The sequence below is a fragment of the Ovis canadensis genome, chromosome 14, assembly GCF_042477335.2.
Source record: "Ovis canadensis isolate MfBH-ARS-UI-01 breed Bighorn chromosome 14, ARS-UI_OviCan_v2, whole genome shotgun sequence".
Lineage (NCBI taxonomy): Eukaryota > Metazoa > Chordata > Mammalia > Artiodactyla > Bovidae > Ovis > Ovis canadensis.
In genome coordinates, this window is record NC_091258.1 from 56,387,736 (window position 1) to 56,413,874 (window position 26,139).

Sequence of the window (26,139 nt, forward strand, 5' to 3'; positions counted from 1 at the left end):
CCCCATGGACTGTAGCCTGCCATGGGATCTTCCAGGCCCCTGAAATTATCCAAATTATTCTAACCTATTACTTAAATAAGTCTTTACCTCACATAAATGGAGGCTTATTTGATAAGGAAGGGCTCTGTGTGAAGGAGAGCTTGTCCCGTGTTATTTGGGTCATGAATGTGTGCTCATGGGTTTTATGGTTAAGGGAATCTTTTATGTCGTAACCCAGCACTCACAGGCGTGTGTGTATAAATTGCATGTACTCACATGTACAACCAAGAGAAAATTCATGGAACTGTTGTTGGTACATGCGACAGTCTCTGCCGTTACAGTTCTTAGCCAGGCATCAGTTGTGCACCATTAGTCCCCTTTCACAGCCCTCTGCCCACAGCGGTGGGAGACCCTGGGGCAGTCCCTGCCCCGCAGGAGCACAGCCGTATGCTGGTCTAGCTGTGAATGATCTTAAAAGTGGTCAACAGTGTGGAGGATTCCATCCTCAGGCTTTCCAAGACGGGTTTTATTGTGTTCATGGTTTCTACCTCATCCATTCACCAAATACTTATTGAACACCTCCTGTGTGCCCGGACCTGTATGGGGCACTGGGGTTCCACTCATAAACAGACAGCTGCCCTGCGGAGCTGCTGTGGGGGAGGGCAGCGAGACAGAAGGCGAGGCCAGGGCCTCGGGCGTCCCCTCTGAGATCCGCGCTCAGGTCAGCAGCGTCTCTACTCTGCTTGCACCCCAGGTACTCTACTTTTCATTTCAGAGTTTTGCTCTATTAGACTTAAATCTTAATTATTATGATTATTTATAAAGTTTAAAGGAATTCAGTTCATAAAAGCTGTTTTGTTAAAAGTTTTTATTTTTCCTCTAAGAGTGAAAAAGACTTAACACTGAAAAAGATGAGCTTGGGTATAAGATTTACAAGTAAGAGGGAAAAATGATTTTTTTTTCTTTTCTTTTTTATTAATTTTTATTTTTACGTTATTTTACTTTACAATACTGTATTGGTTTTGCCATACATTGACATGAATCCGCCACGGGTGTACATGAGTTCCCAAACATGAACCCCCCTGCCACCTCCCAGAAAATGATTTTTAGAAGGGAAGGTAGAGACCACCAGTGTAGGTAAATGAAGAGATCAGGGGTGGGGCAGTTCTTAGTTGATGTCATAATAATATTGTGGTGGTTCTTTATTATAGAAATAAAATGGAAACTTTATTAATAAGCAAGGATTTTTTAGAACTACAACCAAGAGAATGAAGCAAAAAAAAAGAAAGAAAACCCACGTGGCAAATATGCTTCCTCAGCTCCAAAGTGTAACTGTGTCAGTGGCACCTTGGAGGGGAAACAGACATGGGCCACCACCTTCCCCCCCGCGCCCCCCCCGCGCCCCCCCCCCCGCCCCCCCCCCCCGCAGCAGCGTGGTCCCCAGCCTGAGAGGGGAAAGGTTCTTCCCTGTTCCTGGATGGGAGAGCATTCCCAATTCCTGGTCCCTGGGGAGGTGCACCTGGCTTGCTAGCCTGGTCTGCTCCCCCAACCCAGGAAAGTCCTGGGGCCACATCTCCCACCAACAGGAAGCAGACAATTGCAGATTTCCATGTTTTACTTAATTTTGTGTAAACTGAAATGAATGAGAATATTTTGGTTGCAGAAAAAAAACAAATGGAGGAAACTGTCCAAGATACAGGATCTAAAGCCTTGGCATAGGCCCTTTCTGGGCCTCTACAGAGCCTGAGCCTTCTTGGTAGGAGAGGTGAGAGTATTCGAGGGAAAATCAGAAAGATCTAAGAGTTGTGTGTGTGGTTACAGCATCACGGATGGGTCTTGTCTGGGGTTTTACCCCAGGACTTGATCTTGGCCCCTGCTCCACACCTGGTCCTGTTTCCCCAGCACGAGGCTGGGTTCTGGAATACTCTGATGAGGAGACCCTTGCACGTGGTGGCATGCGCCCTGGTGCATTGAACACTGCGCAGTGAGATAGGGAGGCCAGGAGAGAATGTTTGTGATTCATGTAAAGTTCTAAGTGTGGTTCTTGTAAACTTTGTATTTTTTCTTTGATTCAAGGTGCACATTACAAAACTTTCAACCTTGAAAACTTCTGTCATTGATTATAATGTCCGAGCTGAAATTTTGTCAATGGGAATGGGCATTGATAACTCAGAACATGTAGAACAACTGAAAAAATTATACAAAGGAGCTAAAATGCCGTCTTTTGAAGAAAGCCTGAACCAGACCCTGTAAGTGGATTTTTGTCCCCCTTTGGAAGAGCTGTTTTGTGGAAATAGAACTCACAAGTGGTATGAACATTTTTGCTGAAAGTAGAGTAGTCTAATGAGTCTCTGTGTTCCCATCACTCAGTAATTACCAACATTTGGGGAGTCTGATTTTATTCACACTCCAGCCCACACTTTTGTTTTTGCTTGACTATTATAAAACAAATTCCAAATATATTATTTCACCATATTGCTTACAGAGGGAACTTTTGTTAGCTTTTTATTGACAGCACACATCCTGAAAGGTACACACATAGCAAGTATGGCTTAATGGTCTTCTGAGCATGGAAACTAGGCCAGATCAGAAACAGGGTGCCACTCAGAGCTGCCTCCTGGTTCTCCCCAAGGGCAGCCGCCTTCCAGATACAAAACAAGGTGGATGACTCCTCCCTGGCTCGCTCTCTGCCTGGAACCATGCAGTGTGTCTCTTGTGTCTCCTGGCATCTTTACCTGCTGCTTGTGGCAGCCATCCATGCCGTGCGTGCAGCTGTAGACCATGTATTCCCACTGCTGTGTCATGTTCCGTTGTATGGACACAGTGTGGTTTATTTCCCCATCCTGTTGGTGGGAGGAATTTCCAGGTCTGGGCCGCTTCGGGTGGCACTTTAAACATTTCTTCATCGTGCGCTTTGGTGCACTAACGAATGTATTTTTGACGGAATGGAATGGAAACCGCTCAACGGTTTTCCAGATGGGTTGTACCAGTTTCATGTCCACAGCAAGATGAGAGACTTCTGAAGTCTCAGAGAGAGTATACGGGCAGCCCCGCGGGAGGATTGGACTCAGCATGTGTGTCCACCAGGACTTGCATCAAGAGCTCCTTTCAGTTGAAACAGCGGACACCTAGTAGAAAACAGGACCAAAGATGTGAACAGACACTGCACAGTGTCCAATCCATTGATCAGCTGTCCAGTAATTAATATGTGAAGGGTCCTCAGGCTCATTACTCATCAGGGAAATGCAAGTTAGAACCACAGTGGAGCAGCACCGCTCCATAGCCTTGGGAAATGAGAGAAAGGAAATACCAAGTGTTGGTGAGGATGTGGAACAACAAAAGGCTTTAAAAAACTTGACTAAAGTGCTGTTAGCACGGCTAGCAAAACTACCGGTAATTTCTTAAATTGCATTTTAATTGTGTTAAAATAGACATAACAGAATTTCTCCCTTTTGTTTTTTTCGAAGTGTGGTAAAATACACGTAAAATCTATCAGTGTAACTATTTTTAAAAAATTTTATTGGAGTGCTGTTGCTTTACAATCTTCTGTTAGTTTCTGCTCTACAGCAAAATGAATCAGCTATGTGTACACACATATTGCCTCTTTTTTGAATTTCCTTCCCATTTAGGTTACCACAGAGCACTGCGCAGAGTTCCCTGTGCTATACAGTAGGTTCTCATTAGTTACCTGTTTTATACATAGCAGTGTATGTATGTCAGCCCCATCTCCCAGTTCATCCCACCCCGCTTCCACCCTTTGGTGACCGTATGCTTTTTCTCTGTGTCTGTGTCTCTATTTCTGCTTTGCACATAGGTTCGTTTATCTGTCCCATTTTCCTAAGATTAATACATATATATGTGTTACTATACGATGTTTTTCTCTTTCTAACTAATATGAAGTGTACAATGCAGTGGCAGTACGTTCATGTTGTGTAACCGTCAGCACAGTCCATATGCAGACGTTTTCAACATCCCAGACACCCTGTGCCCAGCAAGCCGCAACCCCCTTTCTTCTGTCCCCCCGGCCCCCGGGACCCTCCTCTGTGCTTTGTTTCCAGTCATTTACCTGTCCTGGGCACCTCACACAAATGGAAGCATACAACATTCATCCTTCTCTGTCTGGCTTGTTTCACTTCACATGTTTTCAAGGTTTATCCATGTTATAGCAGACATCAAAATTTTTTCCTTTTTAAGGCTGAAAAAGCTTCCGCTGCATGGCTATACTGGCCTTCCCTGGTGGCACTGCATTTTGTTATCCATTCAACTGTAGAGGGTATTTGGCTGCTGTAAATAGTGCTGCTGTGAACACTGGTGTGCAGCTATCTAAGTTCCCACTTCCAGGCCTTCTGGAATTTCTGGATCGTACGGCAGTTCTGTGTTTCATTTTTTAAACTGACAACCTGTTTCCACAACAGCTAAGTGTTGTGTTCCCAGCAATGCACACGTTTCCCGTTTGCTCCACATTCTGGCCTAGAAATCAGCCTGAGGTGAAAGCTTAGGGTCGTCTTAGGACTTTCCTGAACGAGTGTCTTGTCTTGGCTCCAGACAGCTTAGAAAGGACTACACACAGAATTCACAAGGTCGGCTCTGCCCTCTCTGGCTTCAGGGGTGGAGCTGGGGGAACAGGAAGTTCTTTCAGTGTTATCTAGAGGGAAATAGGAACTTGGAGCGTCCTAGTCCACCGTTTTGTTTTGGATGCTGGAATATTTCTTCAGTCTAACTTTGTTTCAGTTGACCTGATGAACAGATAAATACTTTTAATTGAAGTTTCCAATAGGTAAAGTTGACATTTTAAAATTCATTCATTTATTCAGCAAACATTTATTGAGTGTCTACTAGGCATGCAGTAGGGAACTAAATAGACGAAGGACTCACATTTTAATGGGGAGAGAAAGACGTTAAAGATGTTACAGAGATACATACGGGATCAGATGGTGGTGTGTGAGATGGAGCAGATTAATGCAGAAGGGAAGGGAAGGTGGTTTGGGGTCTGAGATGGTGAGCCAAGACCCTAGAGCTGAGTCCTGACCCAGGCACATGTCGAGAGGCGAAGACTCGAGTGGGCAGGAGAAGGCTTGGTTGTTCCTTGGTTCCAGGAACAGAGAGGGAGGTGCAGTGATCAGAGGAGTATACAAGGGGGGAGTCTGGGTGTACAGGGTGCAGAGGTACCAGAATCGGATTTTGCTGGACCCTGTGGCCAGTGCAAGGAGTAGGCTCCTCAGAGGATGAAGTGGAGCCGTGAGAGAGTTTTGAGCAGAGGAAAGACATTAATCAGAGCACCCTGGGCTGCTGTGTTGAGAAGAGACTGGAGGGGACAAAGCCTGTGCCCGGAGTTTGGGACAGGATGACTGGGCTCAGACTGGGATGGTAGTATGGAGGTGGGCAAAGTAGCCGGTGTTTGAATGTACCTGTATGAGTGTGGTCTCAAGGGTGTGGTCAGCAGACGCTGGGTGTCCAGAGCCAGCTGAGGGGCCTTTAACGCTGAGAAGTGGCTGGCAGTGGGCATCTGAGAAGACACAGTCTGGAGCCAGCTGGGGTCAGGGGGAGCATCAGGATGGCAGTGAAGAAGGAGTTTCACGGAGCAGGGAGCCGTGAGCTGCATGGTGCTCCTGAGGCCACGTGAAATAAGGACTGAAAACTGACGGGCGGATTTAGTGCTGTGATCGTGGGAGACGTTGATGTGTTCCTAAATTATCGCTCAGAGTAGGGGAATTTCAGAGAACATGGCAAAGATGAAAACTGAAGTTTACAGGGTTTTCTGTCTTAATAAAATTGGGGGGATTAGAATATGTTTTGGTTTCTGTATACTTTCAGGAAACAAAAATTGTTCCATGCTTGCTTGCCTTTTTCCGCTGTGCTGGGTGTTCGTTGCTGCTCGGGCTTTCTCCAGCTGTTATGGAGCGCGGGCTCCTCACTGCGGCGGCTCCTCTTGCTGCAGAACACAGACTCTAGGCACACGGGCTTCAGTAGTTGTGGCGCACGGGCTCAGTTGCCCTGCAGCTTGGAATCTTCCGGACCAGGGATGAGACCCATGTCCCCTGCACTGGCAGGTGGACTCCTATCTCCTGTGCCACCAGGGAAGTCCTCCCTACTTAGTTTTGAGATATTCTTTTCAAACTGAAGATGCCACTGCAGTTGAGTAGGTTTACTCAAGACAAAGGTGGATCACTTACAGGAAGCCCCACAACTGCTGTTGAGCCCCAGCTCTGAACCAAGCACTCTACTCAGTGCCTGGGCACAGGTGACTCTGCAGTCACCTGTCATAAGCATGGAGGGAAGTGCAGAGACCATGGGAGCTACAGAGGAAGCTTGCCTCCCAGGAAGGGACTCCGTTTCAGGAAATGAATGGCAGCTGTGTGTTTGCTGGACCAGAATCGAGGAGCATGGCGCCATTCTTACAGCAGATTGGAAAGGGGGACAGAGTCTGGGGACCTGAAAGGTTGACAGACACAGGGGAGTGTGTATAATTGTGTCATTCTGAGTCCTCAGGACTGAGAAGATAGTGGCAGGGTTGGCTGCCCAAGGATGTTTCTCAGAGAGCAGCCAGCTCAGAAGGGAGGAGACAGTGGGTTTTGGACTTGAGTTTCAGGTTATTGAAGGTATAAACCTAGAGTGCAGGAAAGTGGATGGGGAGGCTCTGGTTTGCTGGTGTTTGAGGACAGTCATGACTTGTGTAAGTGTGGGAGGAGGAAGGAACTGATCCCCAGTAAAAGAGGGCCAGGAGGGGAAGGTCAGAGCCGTGGTGGAAGAAGAGGGTGGGCGACAGAGGGTCTGAGGCTGCACAGTGGTGAGGGGAACAAAGCCTGAGAAAAGGGTCCGTGCCTGAGTGGTTGGACCATGGGACACTGCCCTCCATGCCACAGGCTTCATATGTGTCAGTCAGACGTGCCCTTGGAGATACACATGCACACTCCCTACCCATAGGGGTATATGTGTGTATACGTGTGTTTCTATAGGTTGCTCCTTTAGGCTTCAGTTAACTCAAAAAGGATGCACAAGAAATGATTTATGTTTTCTCCCTTGAGAAAGGAAATTGGTGACTGGGGAACAGAGGGGAGGGGAGAGACTTTTCACTGTGTAGACCTTTCTATCTGTTTCTAAAATACTGAACCACATGTATGTGGTTACCTGTTAAAACAACCAAAAGAAAAACACAATTTTTTATAAGAATGAGATTGCCCTCTATATATTGATATGGTGCAATTACCACTTACTAAGTACAATAAAGTAAGGGATAGAAAAGTGAATGTAATGTCGTAGGTTCCCATGTGTTTAAACATGTGTGTGTGTTTCAGATAGAAGGATACAGAGGGCAGTATTTGCTTTTTCTTGCAAAGAATGTTCTTAGCCATAGATCCAGAGTGGTAAGAGGGTGTCTAGGAAGCTGGGACAGGAGAGGAAAGGAGACGGCTTGTACTTTCTGCTCTTTTATCCTCTTTGAAGTGGGCAGCAGTGCATACAATTCTCAGAGTTACATGATTTGAAAAGAATTTTATTTTGGCAAATGAGTTCCTGCACCTGTTGGATGATGTATGTCGATCAGCCACTTGGCACCTGACGCCAGTTGTCCCCGGAGCTGGCTGACCTGCCTGTCGCCTGTCAGTGAGCCGTAAGTTCTGTGCAGGTTTGACTGCTGTAGGAGGCATTTTCAGCCACATGTGGCTGGCCTGCCTCCCTCTTCTTGCTGGAAATCCCTGTAGGGAGCCAGATTCTTCCTGTCTCTCCGTCTCACAGTTCACCTCTGCCTTTTCCGCCCAGGATACCTTCTTCCAGAGAAGACAGTGCTTGTCTGCCAAGCACACAGCAAGAGGACAAGGGCTCAGAGAGAGGAACTGACTCCAAAACAAACTCAGAAAACCAAAAGCATGGTTGGTTATTTAAAAGATGGGTAATTTAAAGTCACTAATGCTTGGAAATTTTCTGATGTTTAGGCTTTCCACTTTTAGATGAATTAGAAGGTGATATAAACTGATGTTACCTAACTTTCTATTTTTGACAATTCAGCTTCCTTTTTTTTTTCTGTAACTTTTTTCCTTTTTGTTATTTGAGGTATAGTGCTCATCCAGTAAAAGTGCACGGATCTTAAACATACAGAATTTTCCTGTGTGTACATGTCCATTACCCCACCAGGTCAGGCTATTGGCCATTCCCAGAATCCCAGTGGTCTCCCTTACGTACCCTTCCTGTCTGTAGCCCTGCCCAGGAGCCCCTGTTCTTACTTGCGATACCGTCAGTGTTGCTGAATTGGAAGCACATGGTATACACTCTCGTGGCTTCTTTCATCAACAGTATGTCTGTGAAATTCATCTAGATTATTGTAAGTAGTAGTGGTACTTCATTGCTGAGTCGTATTCTGTGATATGGGCTTCCCTGTGGCTCAGCTGGTAAAGAGTCTGCCTGCAATGCGGGAGACCTGGGTTCTATCCCTGGGTTGGGAAGATCCCCTGGAGAAGGGCAAGGCCACCCACTCCAGTATTCTGGCCTGGAGAATTCCATGGACTATGTCCATGGGGTTGCAAAGAATCAGATATGACTGAGCGACTTTCACTTTCGCTTTCATTCTGTGATATGAATGTACTGCAGTTTATTTCCCCATTTGCCTGTTGAAAGACATTGTTTTCAGTTTTTGACTATTGTTAACAAGCCCCTCATAAACATTTTTGCTCAAGTCTTTGAAAGCCTCAGACATTTTAGGTTGAGAATTTCAATTGCACTGATTTACAAAATGTTACGTGCTGCAGTGGTCCTTGCACGTACTGACTGCTGTTCTGGAAATTGTTAGGGGTGCCAGCAGGCTGAAATAGCAGGGACATTGGAGCAGTGGTGTCCTATGGCCAACAATTACATGTGGTCCTTTTTCACAGAGTTTACATTCCCGATTGTTTAATCATAATACTGGTCAATGTAAATAGTTCTTTTCTTAATCTAGTTTTTGTTTTATTAGTTACACTAAATGATGTACATTTTACTTTTTTTAAATTGTTCTTTGCAGCTGGATACTTCAGTTACTATGAAGTTTATGCTCATAGTAGTTCAACGAAAAGTTGCATAAAATGCCAAAAGTACATATAATATATATATATAATATATATAATGGAGTCATATACATGTTATTTGTAATATATATGTTATATATAATATATATGTATAAATATTATGGAGTCACATATAAATAACCTATAGGAAAATTTGACTTTTTTGGACAGAAACTTTACCTAAAAACACTGGAGGTGCTTCCATTAACAAAACTACAGAGCCGCCGAAAAGGTATGCTCATTGTTGGGGTCTGCTTTCCTTACTTGCCTAGCAGATACACAGAGATGAGTATATAATCCTTTTCCCTTTCTTCCAGCTTCCACCCACAAATAAAATGGTTCCAAAAAGAGGACGTGGTCATACTGAAGATAAAAATAAGGAATGTGAAAGATTATAAATGTAAATACTTTAGAGATAGAGTTGTCTTCAGGTGGGTTTATGTATAGCTTATAAAACCAAATAGAAATAATTTCTAATGTTTTAAAAGGCTGACTTTATTTCTTTTTGTAAATCTAGTGCCTGGGTAGGAGAGAAATTTTACTTGGCTGATTTGGAGCTGCAAGCCAACATAATAAAAGATGATTGCAAATGCATAATTAAATATGACGAACCTGTAATCACTCTCGCAAAAGAGCAAAGGGAGTCTTGGTGTGGCTTACTCAAACAGAGGGTGAGTAGAAGTCAACCATGCTTGGGCTTAACACCCTGAGTTTGTTTTATTCTCTCAAGTAATGTAAATTGTTATGTTGAACAGAATCCCAATGTGGCTTTTGATTTTGATCACTGGGAAGACTGTGATGAGGATAAGGAGGATAGCCACTTTGCCAAAGGTAAGAGGAGGTGCACCCACTCCCCAGGAGAATCGTAGGACCTGAGCATCATGGGGGTGGACGCAGATTCCAGGAATGCAGCTTTTGTAAAAATGGGCCATTACTGTAAAGCCCTTAGGTGTTAGTTTTCTCCTTGTGGTTGATCTTGGTGCTAAATGTTCTGCTTTGAGGAGTATCAACTCTTAGTTATAAACATACTTCCTTATAACACTTGTACAAATATTTCTCCTAGGAAAATAATTTACCCATATGCAGGCAAATTTTTCTTGCATGTTTCTTGCTTAAAATCATGAAAACTTGAGTCACAAAATATAGAGCTAGAACCCAAGGGACTTTTTCTGCAGTGACCAAAATAATGGGCATGGGGGAATATTTGCTAATGAATCTGTAATTATTAACATATTTTTGATATTATCTACCTCTTTTAGTTGTAAATTCTAAAAACCTGTCCTGCAGCGTGGCAGGCTTGGTTGAGACCAGTGACAAAAGTTCGGATGAAGATGAAAGTGAGAGTGAATGAGAATGTGAATTAAAACCTGCAGAGCGGCCAGAGGCTTCTGAACAGAAATGGATATTGCTCTGTGACCAGAAGCTAAGAAGACAGGAAGTCACATTCAGACCTTTTTTCCCTCAAGGCTCAAGCGTTACTGTTACCTTGTGGCACTGGGATTAGTAATGGTGAGAAATTCTTAACTGATAGAAAAATGAGTTGATGATGAGACTCTGGAAGGAAGGTGGGAGCAGAGGCACTGTGAGTGCTGGGCTGTCCTGCTGGCCGCCTGCTGTGAAGCCCGCCTTGACACTCAGGTTGAGTGATGCAAGCCAGGCATTCAGGTAACGAACTGTACCACCTGGAGTTCATTGTTGTTTTTTCATCTAGACCTGTGTTTGGTACATTCTTAAAACCTGATCTTGCACATATAAATTGAGATTTCTTAAAATTCATACTCTGCACTGCTTAAGAGACCTTTTCAACGGCTTCCCTGGTAGCTCAGATAGTTAAAAATCTGCCTGCAGTGCAGGAGACCTGGGTTTAATCCCTGGGTCAGGAAGATCCCCTGGAGAAGGAATTGGCAACCCACTCCAGTGTTCTTGCCTCGGTTCCATGGGTGGAGGACCCCGGCAGGCTACAGTCCATGGCGTCGCAAAGAGTCAGACATGACTGAGCAACTAACACTTCACTTCACTTTCAGCCATGAGTTAATTGGCATTCAACATAACTGTGTGTGTGCTAATGCTCCTAGTAGTCTTTACATAGTGATAGCTGGTTACCCAGGGTAAGCTGATATCTTGCGAAGAGACAGTCCAAGGGCGAGAATGGGCTTGCCTCAGCAATAGCAGCCTGACCCAGGGCTTTCTGGAGGTAAAGCTTCCGAAGTACCCTCAGAACCTGCAGTGTCCAGGACAAACGGGACACAGGTCTCTCTCCAGTGGAAACTGAAGAGGACTTGTGCCTGGAGGCAGTGCTCAGAATACCTGCACATGGTGAGCCCTGCAAACATTCATGGCCTCGGCCTGGGGCGAGGCTGCAGCACCCACAGTCATGAGGCCATCAGGAAATGTGCATTTGCCTTGAGCACTTCAGTGTGGGACTGCCCAGAGCCTGGCTCTCCAGTTAACTGGAGAGTTAGACGGCGAGCCGCTGGCCAGTTCACACCCCGTGCACTGCTTCAGTGTGGGCCTGGCAGCTTTGCCTAGAACTGGAAAATAACATAACAGAACATGACTGTTAGGACAGCCCCCAGAATCTTTATTCTTTTTTACACATCAGAAAGCACAGGTGCCCTCGTTATCTGTCCCACGTATGAAGCACCACCTGAACAGGAGGTAAACTTTGTCATCAAGCTGTCTTGTCGTGTCCCATGAGCAGGCGTGAACCGTCCTCTTGCTCTCAGTTTCCTCATCTGTAAAATAAGACGGTCTGCTTCTTGGTGGGCATTGCCCAGCTGTGGGGCCTGGAGTGCTGCTGGGTGGAGTCATGCCACTGCCCTCTGGGGAGGTGGACGTGGTGTCCAGCCTGTACAGCTGCCAGGATCTCATCCTTGCTGCCACTGTGAGCCAGTGGTTGACCGGCAAGTGTCCGATTGGCACATGAGGTGTACCGGCGGTCCTTTTTCCTGGCTAAACTGGGCAGGCTGTTCGGGAACTTGTGGTATCTTTGCTGGCAGAGGTTCTGATTCTGTGCAGCTCTTGTAACATTCTTACCCCATGTAGTTTCAGTAAATACAGCTTTCGCTCCCACCGGGGAGGCCTCTGGGTTGGTGGCCAGGCCTCCCGAGCTGCACTGGCTTTTCCCTGAGGTTGCTGGCCACCTGCAGTGTACGCGCCATTGTATTGTCTCTCGTAAAACACAACACATAATAATAGCAAGCAGCAGAGCTGCACAGATGTGTGCCCAGGTGAAAGCGATGGGGCTTCCTATTCTCAGAGATGTAACATTGATTCTCTCTTGTGGTTCACTAACAGCTGAGTGAAAGTATTGGGCAGAGGACGGCTACATGTTTAAATTTCAATTTCTTTTTTCAGACATTTAAATTTATGACTATTTGAAGTTCTGAATTACGTTCTGTAAGGTACGGGACTACTGGCTTGTGAAATGTAAACAATTACTCATTGGGTTTTTTTTGTTGTTGTTCTCTACTATTAATATGTACTGATTTCATGTTTTGGGAAATTTTCTGAAATGCATGGTAAAAGTACATTTGCATGCTTCTAAAATTGCTTATTTTCTTTGTTTTGGTGTGAAAGTCTTTTGCAATATATTAATAAAATTTCAGTGTTTTCACGGAAATGTTACTTTTTCCATTCTTTTAAACCATATTTTGTCAGGAATATTCCTGAGTGCCAAATGCAATTGAATTTTATACACCATACTTCCTGGTTTGACTAAAATACCAGTGAAGGTTGTCAGAGGACCTGTGACACTGAGCTTCTTGTGGACGCAGGCTGTGGGTGGTCCTGGGCAGTCAGCTGTGCCCTGCAGGCCTTGACGCCAGCCTGGGAAGGACCTGCCCCATGTGCCCCGGGTGAAATACAGGAAGGGGTGGGGGTAAGTAGGAAAGCATTCGTACTTGAGTATTTTAAAAATCTATTTCAGTCAAAGCAAAGTTTCATCAATTTTATATTTAAATGTATATGTGTTTGTGTGTGTGTGTATATACATATATGTACCTTGCTGATGATGGAGCTGAAAGAACACCCTTTATTGAAGTAGGTATGATGTGCCCCTTGCTAGAGTCACTCTGTGGTGCCAGTGGCTCTGATTTAGTCCTTCCCGCCACCACCATTCTTCTGGGTTATCTCCTTGCCTGCTGATTTCAGCCAGCACCCACCCAGGGAATTAAGGATAGCTAAAAATAATAGTATCATACACGTGTGAATATGTTTGTTTTTTTTTTCCTTAAGAAAAACTTCAGGAAGAAATAACCACAAATATTGCTTACAAAAATAAGTTCATCACAGCTTGGCTTTGGCACAAGAGGCCGAGCTTGTTACTCTGGAGCTTCCTCTGAGGGGACGACTTCCATCAGCATCTGAAGGTGCATGGTGAGAGGCTCTATGGGGGAAGTGCAGTTAGAAAAGCGTCATTAAGAATCAGCTCCACCCCCCTTATTGGTGAGCAGTGCTAGTGTTAAACTCCTTGGTGATGTGTCTCCTGTTAGAGCCTGTGCTTGGGAGACATAGGTAGGTAGAGATGGGCAGACCCATCCTGGGAGCTATGGTGGTTCTTTGGAGACAAGTTATTTCCCATTAAAGCATTAGGAACCTGCTAAATATTTCACTGCCACCAAACCATTTATAGGAAAAATGTGAATGACTCAGTTATATGTGTATATTTAACTATTTACCACTGCCCAAGGCTGAATATGTAGTCTGAAGTCACTTAGTCAGCATCTCCTTTAAAATACAGATGGTTCATTCTCTTTACTTCCTTAATTCTAACTTAACAGTTTTTGTTGGGAACAGCTTGGCTAAACACTCAAAGCTGAGAAATAAGGCATATTTGGGTGGGGCCTTTAGGTTGTAAGTTATCCTGGCTAGATTCTCTGTCAGTATAATCAAATGCAAGTCCATTTTCAGAGGCATTGGCAAGTGTGGCCAGTTTTCTGATAGTTATTAACCTTTTCTTTCATTTTCACCTCAGAGCACCAGCAACCCCTCAGCTCTAGGCTTAGATCAGCGTAAAGAGGTTAGAGGCAGGAGGAGCTCTTTCAAGAAAGGAACAAAGTCCTTGGGAAATAATAGAGGCCACAGGTGGACCCCAGGGGTGTCACACTGAGGGGAACAGGTCACGTGTCCTCCAAAAGAGGAGATGAAATTTTGTTAGCTCTGTGAGACCCTGTGACAAGAAAGTCCTGGTAGCATCGGGACAGATGAGGCTGCGGGGTGTTAGGCTCGCCTTGCTTCACTAATAGCACAGCGGTTGCCCGGTTGATACTTACTTGAGATTTTCTGAGCCCATCCAAACTTATAGTGGACAAAAAGGAAATAAAATACAAGGCCGCTCAGCATAAACAACACACAGTAGAGATACTCCCACGCAGGTGCGCTGATGATTGGGGCCAAAACCAAAAACACGGATAAGAGAGTCACCAAGATGGGGATGAAAATGGGCACCTGCAGGCAGAACAACATGGAGTCACGACTCGGCCGTGAGCACTCGTTTCCCTTGTGAAATTTTTCATACCCTTGATAGAGAAAGAAGAACATAGTTTCGATCGCTTGTAAGTAAATTTGCCGACCTCATTTCACTTGTTCTTTCCTTTTCCCTAGAATATAAAGAAAACGCCTTCACATCACTTTTAGCTGTAAAGTACACATCATGCATTTCTCACCGACAGGGACTTGGATTTTAACCTGTTGGTTCCCTCCTTGCGCTGTCTCGCCATTAATTTGTTGCCAGAATCAGATGGTGTGTCCTACACTGTCTTCATCTGCTAAGTCGCTTCAGTCATGTCCGACTCTGTGCGACCCCATAGACGGCAGCCCGCCAGGCTCCCTTGTCCCTGGGATTCTCCAGGAAAGAACACTGGAGTGGGTTGCCATTTCCTTCTCCAATGCTTGAAAGGGAAAAGTGAAAGTGAAGTCGCTCAGTCGTGTCCGACCCTCAGCAACCCCATGGACTGCAGCCTCCCAGGCTCCTCCATCCATGGGATTTTCCAGGCGAAAGTACTGGAGTGGGTGCCGTTGCCTTCTCTGAGCTCTGCTGATAACGTGCTCCTCTGGAGCTCCTCTGGAGCTCCTCTGGAGCTCCTCTGGAGCTCTGCTGATAACGTGCTCCTGGAGGCAGGAGCCTTTTGCGGTGGAGCGGTGCACTTCCTTTCGTCACCTCAGGAAGCCCTTAAGGTCTGACTGCCACACTTTCAAATCCCTGAAGTCAATCAGTGAGTTCAGGGGCTCAAGAGACATCCAGTCCAGGCAGATCTGGATGCACCCATTTCTCCAGGGAGCTGTTTCTTTTCAGTAGGAAATGGACACTTAGAAACCATCATCTGGGTGGTTGGGGTATTCAATGTTCTTTCACCAGGACAGAGAAAAATCATTTTTTTTCACGAAGGGGAAAACATTGCACAAATGATTCTAATAGTTTTGATTCAAATGTAAGATTGCACTTTTTTCCTTAGTTTACTCTAGACTTGCATTTTCTTTCCTAATGCTTCTTTTCAGAAATCTTCATAATGGCTTTCACATGATTACTTATTTTCTTTATCTTACAGTGTGTCTATAATAAAATAACTATACCAGTTCATTTCAGTTCAGTTGCTCAGTCGTGTCTGACTCTTTGCAACCCCATGGACTGCAGCATGCCAGGCTTCCCTATACCAGTACTACCATTGTAAGTAGCATGAAGTTTAAGACTTTTTTTGCAGTTCTTTTTAACAGAAGAGTATAAGCCACAAGGGAACTGCAATTAAAAGTCATGCACTTTAGTATCAGTTCTGGTAATTCTGCTCTGCGTGGTTATGTCATCTTTTTATAGAGTAATATTTTTTTATTTCCATTTGTTTGGAGTTTTCAGGGATTTGCTCTTTTCCTTTTCAGTGTTTAATTTTTGATATTATAAATTTTTTCTTGAGTTTGCTTTAGTCTCCTGTTATTTCTTTTTGCGAATAAGCACATATATATGCACAAACAGGCATACACCTGTTCATCTTCCACTACCCTTACATAAAAGGCAGCAAATGCATAGAACACAGTGTTACATCTTGGTTTTTTCCATTAATATACTTCAGAGATAGCAGTGCTGTATAAAATTACTTATCCATTTTATTACTGCATACCATTCTATTTGGTGGATGTTCCAAACTTACCCAGCTAGTCTTCCACTAATTTGACATTTGGGTTGTGTTGACACTTTCGCTTTTACAGTTAATACTGCAATAAATGACCTTGGGTATGTTTCATATTTTTTGTCACCTTCACTTTGGGATCCGTTCAGTTCAGTTTAGTCGCTCAGTCTTGTCCGACTCTGCGACCCCATGAATCGCAGCACGCCAGGCCTCCCTGTCCATTACCAACTCCCAAAGTTCACTCAAACTCATGTCCATCGAGTTGGTGATGCCATCCAGCCATCTCATCCTCTGTCGTCCCCTTCTCCTCCTGCCCCCAATCCCTCCCAGCATCAGAGTCTTTTCCAGTGAGTCAACTCTTTGCATCAGGTGGCCAAAGTATTGGAGTTTCAGCTTTTAGCATCAGTCCTTCCAATGAACACCCAGGACTGATCTTCTTTAGGATGGACTGGTTGGATCTTCTTGCAATCCAAGGGGCTCTCAAGAGTCTTCTCCAACACCACAGTTCAAACGCATCAGTTCTTTGGCGTTCACCTTTCTTCACAGTCCAGCTCTCATGTCCATACATGACCACTGGAAAAACCATAGCCTTGACTAGACTTTGGGATAGATTACCTCAAAACAGGATGACTGGGTCACAAGGTAAATCCATGTGTAATTTTGCTGGATATGGCCAGGTTTCCATCCATAGCGGGCATATCATTTGAATTCCACTAGCAGTGCTGGAGAAGGCTGCTTCCCCATGGCCACCTCCGTGGGGTGTGGCCAGACTCTGGGATTTCTGCCCCATCTTACAAGCATGAAATGGTAGCTCGTTAGAATTCTGGCGTCTGTCTCTTGTTAGGAACAAAACTGAGTGTGCTGGGGCCCATGTGTTTCATGTTTAAGTGTCAATGCGTTGTTCTCATTGAACTTTGTTGACTTGTGTTCATTTATATCTTTTGTCCGTTTCAGTTGTTAGTAACTCCCATCTCAATTTTAGGCACTCTTTAAATGCGGGCTGTTACCCTTTTTGTGTGTGTGATATTATTGCAGATATTTCCCCCAATATTATATATATGTGCTTTCAATTTTTTTCTCTTTATTTGAATGCATGCATTTTTATTTTGGCCACGAGATACAGTTGCCCCTTTTTAAAAAATTACTTCTTGATTTTTGAGTCATTGGAAAGGTTTTCTCCATTCTTGGATTATAAACCAGTTTATGTTTTCTTCATACATCAGTACTAGGATATTTAAATTTTAGAATCTATATTTTAATTTTTAATATTTAATGGCCAGGTTTTCCCTGGTCATTCTTGCTACTAGTAGTTTGTTCTTCAATATGAACTGTATAATCAGCTTGTCTAACTCCAGAGAAAAAATTAGATGGTGTTTATTATAGTTACATGAAATGTCTAAATGAAGGATGCTGAGTTTCCCTATCCAAGAAGATGATGAATTTCCATTTGCTCAAGTTACTTTTTTTGTCTTGCAGGAGAATTTTACTTTTCCACTGAGAAGTCTAACCTCTTATTGAAGTTCATGGCTAGGTTTTTGTTTCAGATGGAGTAGGGGGAAGATGAGGTGTTGTCTTTCATTTTCTTTTCATTGGACATCATTTTTATAAATAAAGGCTATTGATTTTAGTGTCTTAATTTTATGTCATATTACTTTACTATATTTTCTTGTAGTTTTTTCTTTGATCTTTTTGGGTTTTCCAGGTGTACACTTTTATTTTCTTTGAATTTAGAAAGACTTTCAAAAACTCTTCTCTAATCCTTACGCTCCAAATGGCTTTCTCTTACGTAATTGCCTTGCTGCTATCTTCAGAACAGTGTTAGCTGATAGTAGAAATCAATAGAAGGAAGGCATTCTTGTCTTAGACCTAGCAGGGATCTCTCTAGTATTAAGGTTATCAGTTAAGCTTATCAATTAAGGTTGCTTTTTGCCATAGGTGTGTTTGTGTGTGTGATCATACCAAGGAAAAGATTATGCATTTTTATCTGTGTTTCTATCAGTGATGTATGTTGAATTTTATCTGGTGGTTTTTGGCATCTGTGGGAGGTGATCATAGGGGTATTCACTGTAGGTATATTAATATGATGAATTATATCCCCCATGAATTAAATCCAGTTCATTCTAATCTTCAGCCACACTTGCACAGACTTGACTTAGTCATGGTATGTTTTTAATATAATTGGATTCTATTTGTTTAGTTACTTTATGATTTTTCTATCAATATTCAAAAGTGAGACTGGCCTGTCATTTTTCTGTGCTATCTTTGCAAGGTTTAGTATTAGTGTTACAGTCCATAAAAATAAGTTGAAAAATCAGTAAAACAACCTGTAGCTTACCTTAAAAAAAAAAAAACAAACAGAAAGCATAAATACACAGATAAACAAAAATGGAGAAATAATCTCCAGAACATAGGAAGTTTTTTTTTTTAAAAATCATAAACTATTTTGTATAGCTGTATACAAATAAATTCAAGCACCTACATGAAATGGACAGTTTTCTAGGAAAATACAGCTTACTACCCCAGCAGAATCTGAGTTCATGGTGAAATTCTAAAAAATAATCCAGTTAAGAATCTTAAGTTCTTTCTTTAAGAGGTTTATTGATTCCTTCTACATTCTTTTGGTTTTCTTGGTTGATTCTTCTCTTGCTTTTTGAGTTGTCTATTTAATTTGTTTTCATTTTTATTGATGTAAGTAATATAGTGGAACTTCCTTAAAGCACTGATCATAGATGTATTGTTTTCATTATTGTTATTTTTAGGAATTTATGTACTTTCATTTCCTGTCTCCATTTGGATCAAAAAAGATGTTAATTTTTAAAATCGATTTCCTGTTTTATTTATTGCATTATGGACAGAGAATGTACTTTGTAACATGTCTAATGTTTTAATCAGAGTTTTTCTTGGTGGCATTACAGATTCAGACATGTCCCCTTTTCACTTGAAAAGGTGTGATTGCTATTTGGGGAACTCCGAATTTGACAGGAATCCCTAAAATTTTACCTGTTACATTGTTTTAGATCTTCAGTCGCTTTTACTAGTGGTGTGCCTGGATCTATCCTGCTCTGAGGGAGATGTTCTAAAGTCTTCTGTTTGTGTGTGTCTGTTTCTCCTTGTGTTTCCTGTAGTTTGTTTCATAAAAGTAATTACGTGGTGTCGTAAATAGGTTTTCATAACTCTTATCTCTTTAATGGTCTTTGTCTTGTGTTCTGGGTCTGAGTGCTTGTCTGATAAGATCACAGCCCCTGTTTTCTATGTATTTTCATTTGCTTCGTTTTTCTTTGCCTATCCTTTTAATCTTTCACCACTTTGTAAACCTGCCTAAAAATTATTTTTTTCTTTTAATGGCCAATTTAAACTCTTTAGGCTGAATAAGCCAGTTTATTCATGCAGCTGGCAAGTTTTGTCTTCATATCATTTCACATGTCTATATAAAGTACCTTCTACTTAACTGTCATTTTCTTGCCCTTTAAAGAGTAACATTCTGTGGGAAGACTCTCACCAGAGGCGCCTTCCTTTATTGTTAAAGTGGGGAAAATTACCACGTATCAGGTGAAATCTTAAACTTCTAAGTAGAGTTTTCAGATATAACTAAAAGAAGTAAATGCATATATATATATATATATATATCCAACACGTGCTGTGGGCTTCCCTGGTGGCTCAGTGGTAAAGAATCCACCTGCAATGCAGGAGACAAGGGTGCAGTCCCTGGGTCTGCAGGGTCCCCTGGAGAGAAGGAAATGGCAGCTCATTCCAGTATTCTTGCCTGGAAAATGCCATGGATGGAGAAGCCTGGCGGGCTGCAGTCCCTGAGGCCGCAGAGAGTCAGACACGAGTTAGTGACTGACTACACAGCAACAAATGTGTTATACCTAGAAGTTAGCTGCTTTAAAAAAAATGATTTCCTGGGTACCAATTGGTATGACTGTTAGTAAATGGTTGCCTTTAATGCAATAACATGTTTCCCAAAGCCTGAGATACGCGTGCTTTTCCACACTTTTCAGTGCACCTACACGTGATGGCCGCTTGCGTCGGGTTTGGAATGTCATTTGAAACTTTTCACACACATGGATTAAAAATACTGTAGCGGGTTTTGGAAATTTAAATACTCATTTTTTCCCATAAAACTATCAGACATAAGACTATTAAGAGATTCATAGATTCTGTAAAGTTTGGGAATGTTAAAAAACTAATAAGCAAAAAAAAAACAGTAAACAAAAAACCCTAATAAGCATTCTACTGAGAAAATGTCAACCAGGAAGATACTCTGATTTGTTTCCCTGTTTGAGTCTTCATGTATAGATTGTTTCATGATGTGGTTTCATGGGTGTGTGTGTGTGTTGGATATATTTATCTATAAACACTAATTTTCTTACTTCTCAACCCAGGGATCGAACCCGGGTCTCCCACATTGCAGGTGCATTCTTTATCAACTGAGCCACCAGGGAACCCCTTTCTTCTGAGCATTACCATTATAAATAGGTATAATATAATACCTTTGTCTCCCCCTTTCAAGATATTGTTCATAATAAGCAGTAATGAAGTAAGCTAAAGATTTCTTCTCCCCCCTCCAGCATCTAATTTCAAATGGTGCCCTACAGCAGTTTCTCTGACACACTTCCCTTGAATACTTTCCTGTGCTTTCTCTTCCACTTTTGTTATATTGTCAGTGCTTCATAATTTACATACTGTTTTGCCATCTGTATCTCCTGTCGTTGTGTTGGTTCTTAAATACATTCACCTTATGTCCATGACTTTTTGGTTTCTAAAGCTCATTCTTTAGTGATTCCAAAGGAAGGAAGGTTTCATATAACAATGTATGCTTTGAGTTCTCTCACTGGTAACTTTATTCTTCAAGGTCAGTTTGAGTAGATATAAAATATTTGGCTTAACATTTCGCTTCCTTGAATATCTTAAATAAGTTGCCTACTGTCTTATGGCATAGTGTAGCTGGTGAGAAGTCTGATGCCTGTATATTTCCTTTTCTTTCTAAGTGAATTGAGGTGGAGGACAAGAAAGAGGATGTGATATACCCAAAGCATTAAAACAGAAAAAACTCCATAGTTTTATCAGAATGTATTTATACTCTAAGTTAGGATATCTCAGTTGTACTGTATGACTTTCAGTGTGTTGATTCAAGTCCCTGCCTCCTCTTAAGGTCCCCTCTCCTCCTTTTCTTCCAAATTCAGGAAAGGTTTCTTAAATCACAGCTTTTAAGAATTCTATTACTTCCATTTTTTTCCTCAGCGACTCCAGTTACACGTATGTTGATCTCTCTCATTTTCTTTCCTGCCTCCTTCCATATTTTTTCTCAAATCCTTTTTATTTCAGTTTGAGCAGTTTTGTGCAGATTACAAATCTGTGCTACCATCATGATTTTGCATGCTTGATTTCCTGATTGAGGGGCACTGCCTGATCCCAGCAGGCCACTCTATGCCACTGGTGTCCTTAGCGATTGGGTAACAGTCAAGCTACCGTTCCAGAAAGACTTTTAACCAGATTTATGAAACAATTCCAAAGCTAAAGACGCTATTTTTATTCTTGCTATATAGTTTCTGAAGTCCTCTTTTTGCCTACCTTTTTCTTAAATCTGTGCTTGTTATCATAAGAATATATGTGCTAAGTCACTTCAGTCGTGTCCAACTCTTTGCGACCCTATGGACTGTAGCCCACCAGGCTCCTCTGTCCATGGGATTCTTCAGGCAAGAATACTAGAGTGGGTTGCCATTTCCTTCTCCAAAGAATATATACCATAGGTTTTAATATAAAGAAAAAAAGAGCCCATAACATAAGCAAAACACAATACATTCTCCTTCCCCATTGGTATATGGACCCACACCAGCCATGGAGGCAGGTGGGAAGGAGCCTCAGACAGATTGCAGAGGTGGACTGTAGGTGGCTGCAAGCACAGGAACAGGTCTGGGTCTGAGTCAGAAGTCCCCATCAGTAGACAAAAAGTGTATGCCTGAGAGATCCTGGAACTGCCAGAACTGGAGATCTCCCTTTGCTTAGGTCACAGGTATTGCTGATAACTTTAATAAATTAATGAGATGGCTGACTGGATCATAATATGAGATGAAAAGGAAACTCCACTCTTAAGTATGCCATTCAGGAGAAAAGGCTGAAAATAGAAAGCAGGCTCCTAGAACTCAAAATAGTTACATCTAAATAAATAAATTAGTTACCGCTGTCTAGCTCACTTCAGGAGAATAAAGCCGCTTGTGACATTCGGGGAACTAAACCTACCTTGATAGGTCTTTTCAGCTCTTTCCTTGTAAACCTCATCACAATGAGTCCAGTGATCGTCAAACCATAAAACAGCCATGCAGCAAAACTGAAGTAATTGACTAATGAGTTGATGTCACCAGGGATGATGTAAATGATCGCTATCATGCTCTAGAGGAAAGAACGAATCCTTAGGTCATCAGTACATGAAAACACTACCCTTATGACTTCACAAAAGACAAAAGAAGCTGTGGATAAGCACTGTAATGTGAAAGAAAACTTCTGTTTATCCCATTACATTTGGAATCAAGATTGGTGGAAGCTCTTTTCTTTGAGGTGGGATGGAAACTTGGAAAATAGGTGGCTCTTTTAAACAGGAGAAAAACAAAATGTATATTGCACCAGCTTCCCAATTATTAATTTTCCTGCAAAGAGTTTTCACTGGAGGAAAGAACCCTGCACTAGAAAACCCAGGCTGTCTAGGTCTGGTATTGACTGCATTTACTGCACTGTCCTGGACTTGTAATTCCTGTAATTCTGGGTCTGTTTTCTCATCTCCAGAGGGAGTTGGCAGAGAACAGGGGCTCTCAAGCTAGGGTGTGGGTGGTCCAAAGTTGCCTGTAATAGTTGCATATAACCAAGGACTACCCCTCACTGAGAAATTCCAATCAGAAAATGTCAAAGGGCCTTTAATTCACAAGCATCCCATGATTTACAAATTATTGGGCCACAATGAGAAGCTGTTGTCATTAGCCACCTTGTAAAATGCCGTATTCTCCTTCCCCATAAGCTAGTGGGGTTTGGTACAGTTTGTTTCCAGGGACCTAGAGCACCCAAATGTGCATGTAGAACATATAAAGGGTACAAGCTTGGAAAACTCAAACAGTGTCTTTCATAGATAAATTCAGAACAAGAGGCAGAAACTGGGTAAATTATTTTAATTGTTTTGAACTATTTTATATACCCGAGGACTGGGGAACCTAGGTCATTTGAAAATCACTGAACTTAGTGATCAGGTTTATACTTTATCATCCAGACTGGGGGACTCTCTGCCTTAAGAGGGTGTTTTCATGGCAGAATTCATACTTACATGAAACATGATGGCAGGAGCTGGAGTGAGGCGCTTGACGCTAATGTAAGACAGCACTTTCAGCATGTGGCCTTCCCGGCCTGCAACGAAAACAAGTCTGCAAGGGCAATAATAAGTCAGTCGATGAAGGGGTGTAGGCTGCAGTATGAACACAAAGCAAGTGTGTCCTAATCTCACTACTGAGGCCACAGAGCAAAGGACTGAGCTATGACCCAGGTATTTTCAGATAGGAGTCCAGTCTCCTGAATAAGTGAGCTTTGCACAAGTAAGCTGATTAAATGCATCTTAGACAAATGCCTTTTCACACTGTTCATGCGGTTCTCAAGGACAGAATACTGAAGTGGTTTGCCATTCCCATCTCCAGAGATTTCTTCAAGAAAATTAGAGATACCAAGGGAACATTTCATGCAAAGATGGGCTCAATAAAGGACAGAAATGCTATGGACCTAACAGAAGCAGAGGATATTAAGAAGAGGTGCCAAGAATACATGGAAGAACTATACAAAAAAGATGATAATCACGCAGATAACCACAATGGTGTGATCACTCACCTAGAGCCAGACATCCTGGAATGCAAAGTCAAGTGGGCCTTAGGAAGCATCACTATGAACAAAGCTGGTGGAGGTGATGGAATTCCAGCTGAGCTATTTCAAATCCTAAAAGATGATGCTGTGAAAGTGCTGCACTCAAGATGCCAGCAAATTTGGAAAACTCAGCAGTGGCCACAGGACTAGAAAAGGTCAGTTTTCATTCCAATCCCAAAGAAAGGCCATGCAAAGCATGTTCAAACTACCACACAATTGCATTCATCTCACACACTAGCAAAGTAATGCTCAAAATTCCCCAAGCAAGGCTTCAACAGTACATGAACCTAGAACTTCCAGATGTTCAAGCTGGATTTAGAAAAGGCAGAGGAATCAGAGATCAAATTGCCAACATCCACTGGATCACAAGAAAAGCAAGAGAGTTCCAGAAAATAGCTACTGCTGCTTTATTGACTATGCCAAAGCCTTTATGAGGATCACAGCAAACTGTGGAAAATTCTTAATGAGATGGAAATATCAGACCATCTTTCCTGCCTCCTGAGAAATCTGTGTGCAGGTCAAGAAGCAACAGTTAGAACTGGACATGGAACAACGGACTGGTTCCAGATTGGGAAAGGAGTACATCAAGGCTGTATACTGTCACCCTGTTTATTTAACTTATATGCAGAGAACATCATGCAAAATGCCAGGCTGGATGAAGCACAAGCTGGAATCAAAATTGCCGGGAGAAATATCAATAACCTCAGATATATGACTTCCCTGGTGGCTCAGATGGTAAAGCATCTGCCTACAATGCAGGAGACCCGGGTTCGATCCCTAAGTCGGGAAGATCCCCTGGAGAAGGAAATGGCAACTGACTCAAGTACGCTTGCCTGGAAAATCCCATGGATGGAGGAGCCTTGTAGGCTACAGTCCATGGGGTTGCAAGAGTCAGACAGGACTGAGCAACTTCAGTTTTGCATTTTTCAGATATGCTAATGACACCACCATTAATGGCAGAAAGTGAAGAGGAACTAAAGACTCTTGATGAAAGTGAAAGAGGAGAGTGAAAAAGCTGGCTTAAAATTCAACATTCAAAAAGCAAAGATCATGGCATTTAGTCCCATCACTTCATGGCAAATAGATTGGGAAACAATGGAAACAGTGACAGACTATTTTGGGGGGCTCCAAAATCACTGCAGATGGTAACTGCAGCCATGAAATTAAAAGATGCTTACTCCTTTGAACAAAGAAAAGCTATGACCAAGCTAGACAGCATATTAAAAAGCAGAGACATTACTTTGCCAACAAAAGTTCATCTAATCAAAGCTGTGGTTTTTCCAGTAGTCATGTATGGATTTGAGAGTTGGACCATAAAGAAAGCTGAGCGCTGAAGAATTGATGCTTTTGAACTGTGGTTTTGGAGAAGACTCTCGAGAGGACTGCAAGGTGATCAAATCAGTCAATCCTAAAGGAAATCACTGAATATTCATTGGAAGGATTGATGCTGAAGCTGAAGCTCCAATACTTTGGCCACCTGATGCAAAGAACTGATTCATTGGAAAAGACCCTGATGCTCAGAGAGGTTGAAGGCAAAGGGAAAAGGGGATGACAGAGGATGAGATGGTTGGATGGCATCACTGACTCGATGGACATGAGTTTGAGTAAGCTCCAGGAGTTGGTGATGGACAGGGAGGCTTGGCATGCTGCAGTACATGGGGTCACAAAGAGTCAGACACAACTGAGTGATTGAACTGAACTGAGAGGAATGCAGCTGGTACAGAGGGGTCATCTGGGGGAAGGGTAGGTGAAGTGGGAAGTTGGGGAGGCCCTTTCAAGGAGGAGATAACTGATCTGAGTCCTGAAATTTGTGCAAGAAACAAATGTAAAAACTAGCCCAGGGCCTATGAACCACAGTGCTTGGTGCACTTGACAGACGCCAACACAGATGTGCCTTGCACTTCTTAAATCCAGTTTGGTACTTTTCAAAAAATCAGAAAATTAAGGGTAAGTCAGCTGATGCAAACAAGTGGCTTAATAACCCCCACCCCTGCCCAGAACTCCTGATTATTCAAGAATATGAAAGGCAGTGTCTAAAATGGTAAATTAAAGGTAAAGGAGAGCTAAATGGAATTCCTAACAGAACAAAAAGTTATCGTAGTTAAGAA

General features: G+C 42.7%; 2 protein-coding genes across 4 annotated transcripts in view; one reads left to right on the forward strand and one right to left on the reverse strand.

Moving 5' to 3' along the window:
* The window catches only part of TDRD12 (tudor domain containing 12), a 75,537-nt gene extending 62,901 nt beyond the window's left edge, over window positions 1-12,636 (forward strand). For both annotated transcript variants that reach the window (XM_069550308.1, XM_069550309.1), the window contains exons 25-31: window positions 2,056-2,228; window positions 7,738-7,847; window positions 9,186-9,246; window positions 9,332-9,445; window positions 9,532-9,685; window positions 9,770-9,845; window positions 10,274-12,636. In XM_069550308.1, coding sequence (XP_069406409.1) covers window positions 2,056-2,228; window positions 7,738-7,847; window positions 9,186-9,246; window positions 9,332-9,445; window positions 9,532-9,685; window positions 9,770-9,845; window positions 10,274-10,365 — 780 coding nt within the window. In that variant the 3' untranslated portion in view covers window positions 10,366-12,636. The remainder of the gene's footprint in view (window positions 1-2,055; window positions 2,229-7,737; window positions 7,848-9,185; window positions 9,247-9,331; window positions 9,446-9,531; window positions 9,686-9,769; window positions 9,846-10,273) is intronic.
* The window catches only part of SLC7A9 (solute carrier family 7 member 9), a 32,117-nt gene continuing 17,550 nt past the window's right edge, over window positions 11,573-26,139 (reverse strand). Inside the window, exons 10-14 of one of the 2 annotated variants that reach the window (XM_069550310.1) lie at window positions 23,448-23,544; window positions 22,379-22,528; window positions 14,288-14,462; window positions 13,289-13,401; window positions 11,573-11,749 (exon numbers count right to left, since the gene is read on the reverse strand). In XM_069550310.1, the coding sequence (XP_069406411.1) occupies window positions 13,337-13,401; window positions 14,288-14,462; window positions 22,379-22,528; window positions 23,448-23,544 (487 nt within the window). In that variant the 3' untranslated portion in view covers window positions 11,573-11,749; window positions 13,289-13,336. Of the gene's footprint in view, window positions 13,196-13,288; window positions 13,402-14,287; window positions 14,463-22,378; window positions 22,529-23,447; window positions 23,545-26,139 lie in introns of both variants that reach the window. The other variant, XM_069550311.1, reaches the window with a different exon arrangement.